At 42.9% G+C, this 9,035-nt stretch overlaps 1 protein-coding gene across 1 annotated transcript in view; it reads left to right on the top strand.

Moving 5' to 3' along the window:
• The first annotated feature begins 957 nt into the window (after positions 1-957).
• ERICH6B (glutamate rich 6B) overlaps positions 958-9,035 on the top strand; it is a 701,186-nt gene continuing 693,108 nt past the window's right edge. The window contains exons 1-2 of the mRNA XM_044072050.1: positions 958-984; positions 1,196-1,240. Of these exons, the coding sequence (XP_043927985.1) occupies positions 958-984; positions 1,196-1,240 (72 nt within the window). The remainder of the gene's footprint in view (positions 985-1,195; positions 1,241-9,035) is intronic.

Below are 9,035 nucleotides of genomic sequence, written 5' to 3'. Positions count from 1 at the left end.
GACTCAAGCTAACAAAGTTCACAGATGACTGCAAACTGGGAGTCATTACTGAATCCCCAAATTATGTGGATACTCTACAAAAGGGCCTTACAGAAACAGATGCTTGGTGACAAAGCCATGGGCTCAAGCTCAATGCCAAGAAATGTATAGTTATCCCCTTTGGGAAAAAAACATGTACCCATGAATTACCACATAGGTGGCAGTACACTAAACACCGAAAGTGTGATAAGATACTTAGGGACACAGGTGGACAGTGGTCTCACCTTCAATAACCACATTGCCACAATAGTCAGGAAACCCTTCTATGTGGCACACCTCATCACTAAGGGCTTTTCATCCAGAAAAAAGGAGGTCATTGTCCTACTGTACTCATCCCTCATTAGACCCATTATAGAATACAACGCCCCATTTGGTATGTACCTCTCAAGACATCTGCAACAACTGGAAAGGCTGCAGAAATACCTCACTAAAAGAATCACAGGCCTAAACAGATACCCTATGCTGACCGCCTTAAAAAACTCCAGCTATACTCTGTCACATATCGTCTACTCAGAGGCCATCTCTGCTTAACATACAAGGCCATGTCAAACCCAGAGCTGTTGGACATGCTACACTTAAAGAAATCCCAATCCCTCAGAGCCACACGCTCCAGGGATCTAAACCTTGTCATCACAATAAACAAAAGATGCTGGAGGGATAGGTTCCTGACCCAGAGACTCCACAGACTCTGGAATAGACTGCCCATACATTTCAAGCAGAGCGCCTCTTTAGCCCTCTTCAAAAGGAACCTTGACGATTGGATGGGAGAAAGGAAATTCACCCCGGGGATCACGTCATTCTCCCTGCTAGACAGGGGTCCAGGGAAGTAAATAGTGTGGGAAGAAATAACCAGGGAATTGTTATGGCTAGGCTTGTATAGACCCTAGGGCCGATAGCCTAGTACCAACCTATGAAACAATGAACCTATATAGCGCAATATATGTGGTAATGCAATGTATTTTTTGAATAATAGTCTGTTAGTGTAGAGAGAGAAAATATGCCCATGAATTGTTTCACTGTCTGCAGAACTTTGCTAACCTAATATGTAGCTTACTGTTTGTTTGTTTGTTTGATTTTTTTAATTAGAAGTGTTTTTGTCAGCTAGAATTCAAAAAATGTAGTTGTTAACTATGAATATTGTTCATATTTCTTGTAGGAATTGCATCTTACTCATGACAAACAATGCCAAGCTAGACTGCAGGTAAGCCAGTAATTTCCAAAGAATATGTGCATGTTAAATGCTATCATGGGGGTACAGTATCCATTTAAGTTCTTTTATTTTATTTTTTTATTATTATTTTTTATTTTATTTTATTTTTCATGAAACTGGGAGTTCAAGTCTATTTCATGCCAAATGCTTTATTTCAGACCTAAAATAAAAAAGAATAAGGGAATCTGTGGAAGAATAGGAGAGAATATTAGTTAATTATGCAGAACAAAAATAATAGAGAATAAAAATTCAACAGCATTGAAATGATTTTTTGTAAGAAGTAATTCTAGTAAGGAATTTATTCTGATTATAACTAGGGAAAATGAGGAGTCTAAAACTGCACACAACACTCCAAATGGATTTTAATTTTCTTTTTGTAATGACAGATTATGTATTCTTTCCAGATACTAATAACCTCTTCCCAGTCACTCCAGTACACTGCATTCCTTCTTTACTGCTTTGTAACGCTGCTTGCTTACTTTTAAATCATCTGAAATTAGTATCGACACATCAGTGCTTACCTGTTTTGATGTTATTGCTGCTGCTTCCTCACCAACTTCCATTCCTTTCATCTTGCCAAGTCCCTTTCCCAGCTGAGTATATGTAATGTCTGACAGATGTATGGTGTAGCGCTTTGCACGCTTTTTGACATAGTCTTCATGTTATGTAGTCCTGTCTCGCTGTAATTCTTGCTGGATGGGTTCAGAGCTGATATTCGGCTCCAACTCGGCCGATACTAAAGCTCGAGACCTTTTACCGGCTCGAGGCTAGCCCCTATCCCATGGTGCTTCACGGCAATTTCCCAGATCTCATTTGCCGTGAAAGCTTTGAGGTTGTGTCTTACTGGCTCGTTAGCTAAGTAAAACTTTATTTGCTAAATTTAGTCTTTTTTTCTGACTTTTGTATCTTTTATATACTATTTATATTTTTTGTCTATTGTGTGACTGTTTTTCGAGAGTTTCCGACCCCTATTCCTCCCCAAAGGACTGTTATGGCCCGTTTAAGTTAGAGGGCCGTAGTGCCCATTTAAGTTAGAGGGCCTTTCCTCCCTGTGTGTGTAAGTGTTTATATATTAAAAAAAAGTTATATTCTTCCTTCTTCTGCACTTCTTCTTTGTTTGTAGTTAGTATTTAATGTTATATTGCTTGTTGTTTATCTAGCTACTCTATTCTTGGTAGTTGAAATGTCTAAAGATAAGAATAAGGAGCATAAGAGTCATCGCCCTTCGGGGTTTAAGAAGTGTGATAGATGTGCACAAAAAATGTCTCTCACAGATAGTCACACCAGTTGCATGTACTGCCTTGGCGAAGCCCATTTACAGGAGCCCTGCACTTTTTGCCACGCATTTAGCACCAGAGTTTTAAACAAAAGGAAGAGAAAACCTATTGAAAGGGGTCTCATGACCAGTTCCTTCCAGGAACAGCTGGAACTTGGTCAGGCAGCTCCAAAATCTTCTAAGAGAAAATCTTCAGCCCCAGCTTCAGTGCCGACTAAAAAGACAAAAGCGTCGGAGCCAAGAAATTCCGGTTCCGATTCAACTTCATCCATTTCGGTGCCGTTAGTCTCCTTGGTGCCGAGGCAACCTTCTGTACCGAAATATTTACCGGAAATTGAGGTTGTGTCTCCCACCTTGAGATCTCCTATTTTGGAGAGAAGGAGATCTCCTTCTGTCTCCACCAGATCCTCCAGGACTCTATCTGATGAGGACATCGAGCGGGTGGTGAAGAGGTTGCTTTCAGATCCAGATCTGCAAGAAAATTTGGCCCCTCTGGACCCAAAGGTTTCGGAGCCAACCCCCTTATCGACTACTGTTCCTCCTCTGACTGCTTCGCTCTTGGAGCCTATTACTTCAGGTTCTTCTGTCTTGGACCCATCAGCTCTGGGGATTCAATCTACTTCCTCGGAGCCAATTACTCTATCCTTGATGGCTGACTCTGGAGCCACGGGATCTGGGAGCCGATGCTGTCGAGTCGACTCTGAAGGGGACAGTCACCCTAGGTACTCAGCTCAGCTCTCACTTCTGCTTCAGAGCCGTTCCCCCTTGCTAGGCGTCGACCATCCGTCGCCTCGGAACGGAGGTCTTCTTCAGAGTGAGGGGGGGGGGGCTTTCAAAGCTATAGAGAAAGCTTTATCTTCTGCTAAAGCCATACCATTGGAACCTGCGTCCCACCAGCAGCAGACAGCAACCTCTTCTCCCCAGCCACCCCCACAGCGTAAGGAGCCAGAGGCCCAAGTAGCCCCCATTGGAGGTGCCCCCTCTTCCGAGACCACCCCAGATTATCCCACTGGAGAGATCCCTCAGAAGAGGCTGTGTAAGAGGGAGCATGTTGACTCACCTGAGTCTATCATGTCAGACACTAATTTAGAGGAATCAGAAGGGTTCCCTAGATTCCTCTCTGAGGATGTCTCCTTTTCTGACATCCTAGAAATCCTTAGACAGCGGGGTGATTGGAAGACCTCTAACCCTACTGTGGATGAATCAGTGTATCTTGAGGCCTTTGGTTCTCAAACTTCCACCTCCTGGGTGACACCGCCTTATGACCAACTCTTGGGGGGGGGGTCATATCATGGAAAGCCTGGACCTGTCCAGATTCAGAGGAGACCATCCCAAGGAGGCCAAATACGTTCATGACAGCACCTGAGGAGAAGACTTTTCTTAGTTAGGGAGTTCCTGTTGATGCTATGGTGGTAGCAGTGGCCGCCAAGAAGGAGTTATCCAAGACATCTTCTAATATCCATCCTCCTAACAATGAGTCCAGGACGATGGATAGGTACGGGAAGCGTACTTTTTCTTCAGTGGCATTTACACTAAGATCGTTGAATTACCGTACTCATTTTACTTGTGTTCAGAGGGATCTCCTGAAAGAGTTAGGAGACACCCTCCAGGGTTCAGTATCTCCAAGTTCCATGGATAAGGCTTCTACGCAGCTCTCCACCCTTACTTCCATAGCTAACTCTTCCATGAGGCTGATATCGTATGTGACAGATGGAGTGAGTAGGGCAGCCGCAGCAGGAATATCTCTCAGGAGACATTCTTGGATGCGTCTTTGTAATTTTACGGAGTCCTTCAAGTCTACCTTCACTAACATCTCCTTTGATGGTTCATCTCTTTTTGGACCCTAAGTGAAAGAGAATTTTGACTAGGTACGAGCAGGAAGGGAAGACCTTATCTACCATCTTAGTCCATTTCTCCCACCTGTCTAAACCCTATCCCAAGGGTAATACAGGAGGGAAAATGTGGTTCCGTAAATCCCAAAAAGGTTTCCCTCAGGCACAAGGTCAACCCTCCCCTAGAGGCAGAGGGAGAGGATATAATGGAAGATGCCCCCCTCGCAGCAGAGGAGGTCCACAGCATCAGGGAGACAGAGAAACTTTCTCTGATCATCCCTTCCATCGTCCCTGAGGGGTTGCCCAACTGTCCATCTCTGAAGGCAGTCGGGAGTCATCTATCGCTGTACCCAAGTGCCTGACTAGCCATCTCCCAAGATTGTTGGGCACACACCATAATATCCAGACATTACCTGATCTCCTTTGTTTCCAAACCCCCAACAAACCAGTCTCTACCAGATGTACCACACATTCAACTAGACCATACAACATCAGAGGTCATCTTGTTGCTGCAAAAAAGAGTCATCCAAGAAGTCTCCACAGAGCAAGTAGGATCTGGAACTTACTCTCGATTCTTTTTAGTTCCAAAAAAGACAGGAGACTGGAGATCAATTCTAGATCTCAGCAGGCTCAACAAGCATGTAAAGAAATCGAAGTTCCGAATGGTCACTCTGCAGTCGATATTCCTTTTATAGGTAAAGACAATTGGATGTGTTCAATCAATCTCCAGGACGTGTACTACCACATCAAAATGGACAGGCGCTCCAGGAGACACTTACACTTCCGGCTGGGAGCCAGTCATTTTCAGTTCAGAACACTGCCCTTTGGTCTCACTACAGCCCCCAGAGTGTTTACCAAATGCATGGCAGTGGTAACGGCTCACCTGAGACGTCAAGGATTCCAGGTGTTTCCGTACCTAGACAACTGGCTCCTTACTGCTACCACCAAGCATCAACTCATCACAACCAGGGATGAGACTCTATCCTTGTGCGCCAGTCTAGGCATCACTGTCAACCTGAAAAAGTCAGTCTTATCTCCCTCGCAGCTCATTGTATACTTAGGATCAGAAATAGGCAGAACCGCCATGTCAGCAAGACTAACACCAGAAAGAGTAGAGTCTCTACACAGCCAAGTCAGATCCTTGCTAAACAAACAAAAAGTTCAGGCCAGAGTAGTCCTTCATGTCCTAGGGACTATGGCTTCCACCATCCTATTAGTTCCTCTTGCTCATCTACACATGAGGATACTTCAGTGGCTGTTATTTGCCCAATGGTCAGTGAAAGACCTTCCATTGTCTTACCAGATTTTTATAACAAGCACCTGCAAAAAGGATCTGACACGGTGGTTGTGCACAGAACAACTTCTCCTAGGTCGTCCACTTGTTCCTCCCCAAGAGAAAGCAGTTTTGACCACGGACGCTTCCCAGCAGAACCATGCATTCCAAGCAATTCACAGCTCCCTTCCCACCAGGACAATTGCAATTCAGTCAGACAACATGTCTGCCATGTGGTACATAAACAAGCAAGGGGGAACCAAATCTTACCCACTTTGCAGAGAGGCCTTAAGAGTTTGGAAATGGGTGATGGATACTCATCTCTTCCTGATAGCAATGCATATCCCGGGGAAATCCAACGTAATAGGAGACAAACTCAGCCAAGCAATTCTGATACCTCACAAGTAGTTCCTGAATCCAAAAGTTGAGAAAGAGATATTTCACAGATGGGACCAGCAGTACTGTGACCTATTCACCACTCACCTGAATACCAAATGCAGCAGCTACGTTGCCCTCATTCCCCATCCGGGGATGTCACCCAGGGATGGTCTAGTCCACGATTGGCCCCCGGGACTTCTTTATGCCTTTCCTCCTTTTCTACTCATCCCAAAGGTAATACAGAAAGCAAAACAGTTGAGGAGTTCCTTGATCCACATTGCTCCTTACTGACCTCGACAAGTTTGGTTTCCCTTCCTGTGCCCCTATCTTTTGGAGGAACCATGGATTCTGGAGCCATCTCCAGATCTTCTGATTCATCAGTCGGGACAGTTCCACTCCACCATCTACACCCTCAAATTGAGAGCATGGCTGCTCCAGTTCCACAAATAGCCAGGTGTATTCCCCTATCCCCTTTGGTCAAACACATTCTAATTTCATCCCATAAACCTTCCACTCAGAAACTATACTGAAGCAAATGGAAAAGGTTTTTGTTTTGGGCTACGAACCGGGGCTTAGATTCATATATGGCTCCTATAGAATGTATCTTATCCTTCCTAGCATCAATTTTTCATGAAGGAGCAGCAGCCGCTACAGTTAGAGTCCAGTTAGCTGCCATTTCCAATTTCCATTTTGGCTTCATGGGAAATCCATTTATGCAGTACTCCTTGTGTAAAACTTTCTTAAAAGGATTTTTTCTTCTTAGGCCTCCAATCAAACAAACATTGGAACCCTGGGACTTAAACTTAGTCCTCTTATCTTTGATGTCTGCACACTTTGAGCCATCCTATTCATCAGTCCTAAAATTGTTGCCATGGAAAACACTATTCTTAGTAGCCATAACATCTGCTAGGAGAGGCTCAGAACTGCAAACTCTAACTATTCGACCTCCTTATATTATTTTTCACAAGGATAGAGTCTCTTTCAGGACAAACCCTTCCTTTCTTTCCAAGGTATGCTCAGAGCACAATCTGAATACTACTATTGAGTGACCTGTGTTTTTTCCAAACCACTCTAATAAATCTGAGTATAGACTACACCAGTTAGACAGTCAGAATTCTCAGATTTTATTTACACAGGACTAAAGAATTCAGAAAATCAGATCAACTATTTGTTTCCTTTTCCGACAAGAAGAAGGGCTTGCCTCTTTCTAAGGTCACTCTTTCAAAATGGCTTTTGGATTTCATTTCATTTGCTTATCAACAAGCTGGCAAACAATTACCCATCAATGTTAAAGGTCATTCTACTAGAGCTGTATCTACTTCATGTGCCTTTAGATCTAGGCTCCCAATTGATACTATTTGTGCAGCAGCTACTTGGGCAAGACCACATACTTTTGTCACTCATTACAAATTGGATTTGGCCTCCTGGGACAGGTCTTCCTTTGGGTCCACTGTACTGAAGAGTCTCTTCGCTTGAGCCACTCGGGTTATAGGTGCTAGGGACGCTGTCCCATCCAGCAAGAATTACGGTGAGATAGGACTACATAACATAAAGAAGTTATGTACTTACCATAACATTCCATGTTTGTAGTCCATCTCGCCTACATTATTCCATACCTCCCTCCAACCCTCTTCCTGTTTTTCTGGGGGATATGGTGGACTATGCTGGTGCTGTCTGACCTAGTTCTCTTTTGTTGTCCACCTGGCATGGATTATATTTTCAAAATCCTTTGTCTGTATATATGCAACTCTGATATTTGTCTTAACTGATAGGTACTTATTGCTTTCTTGCAAACTAGATCTGGAGAATTGCCGTGAGGCACCATGGGATAAGGGCTAGCCTCGAGCCAGTAAAAGCTCTCAAGCTTTAGTATCGGCCGAGTCGGAACCAAATATCAGCTACAAACCCATCCAGCAAGAATGTAGGCGAGATGGACTACAAACATGGAACGTTATAGTAAGTACATAACTTCTTTTTTTTTAGTTTTATAGTATGCCCTGCGATAGATTAGGATCCCATTCAAACTTGGTTTCATGCCTTATACTCATTTGCTTGTTGGAGTAGCCTCCTGATCCTACATGGGACGAAGCAGGTATATTAAAAATGAATGAAAGAATGAAATAATGGTCGCATTTAAAACAGCATTTAATCCTTAAATGTAATGTCATGGCACAGTTAGAAGCTACTGGCTGACTTGCAGCATTCTATGAAAAAATAATCATGCAGCCTTTCGATTCAGCTAAAGCCATATGGTCAAAACTCAAAGGCATCTATAATTTTTTTAGTGAGAAACAGTATGCAAAAGAGTAGCACTAAATTAACTAGAAAACGCAACGAGAACCAAAAAGCTATTGCTATTACAAGTCGTTGATGTTTTAGTATTCTACCAGTGCAACAGATAAGAGGATGAAAATGCATCTGTGTGGATGGATGATTGCTCTGTAGATATTCCCCCATTTCACTGTGCAGGTATACATCAAGTAAGACAGAACCAAGTATCTGGGTGCATAATTAAATCATCATGATCTAGGTTCTCAGGAAAATATTAGGCCCCTGTGGACCATTTTAAGGCTAGCCAGTTTCCTTTTTGTGAAACTCAAACCCTGTACTTTGTGTTTGTGAGGTAAACACCTTAACCATCAAGTTAACAAGTGTGCTGACAAAAAGAGCTTAATTAAATTTTGGCATCCATGCAGAAAAAGGAGTATGTTATTGAGAAACAAACTTTGTAAAAATAGCTATGGCCAGAAGACATCAACAAGATAAGGATGAACATCAGTAAGATAACGTTGGCACATCAAGTTTTCCGATGTCTTTTCATGGATCATCAAACTACAAAGAACCAAGGACAAGGGAACAAAAGAAAACTGTTATACAAAGAAAGAACTGTTATACATCAGTCTGAGAAAAATATATCAGACTTTGTTATAAATATGAGTGTGTATAAACAAGCTTTGGGAATTTGCCATAGAGAGCTGACAGCATCTGTATTACATGCTTGTAGAGCCAAAAGAAAAATGTAACAGT

This window comes from Protopterus annectens, chromosome 5.part0 (assembly GCF_019279795.1).
Source record: "Protopterus annectens isolate FY-2018-M chromosome 5.part0, PAN1.0, whole genome shotgun sequence".
Classification (NCBI taxonomy): Eukaryota; Metazoa; Chordata; order Ceratodontiformes; family Protopteridae; genus Protopterus; species Protopterus annectens.
The sequence above is the reverse complement of the archived record's forward strand: the minus strand, read 5'-3'. Positions and strand labels throughout refer to the sequence as shown.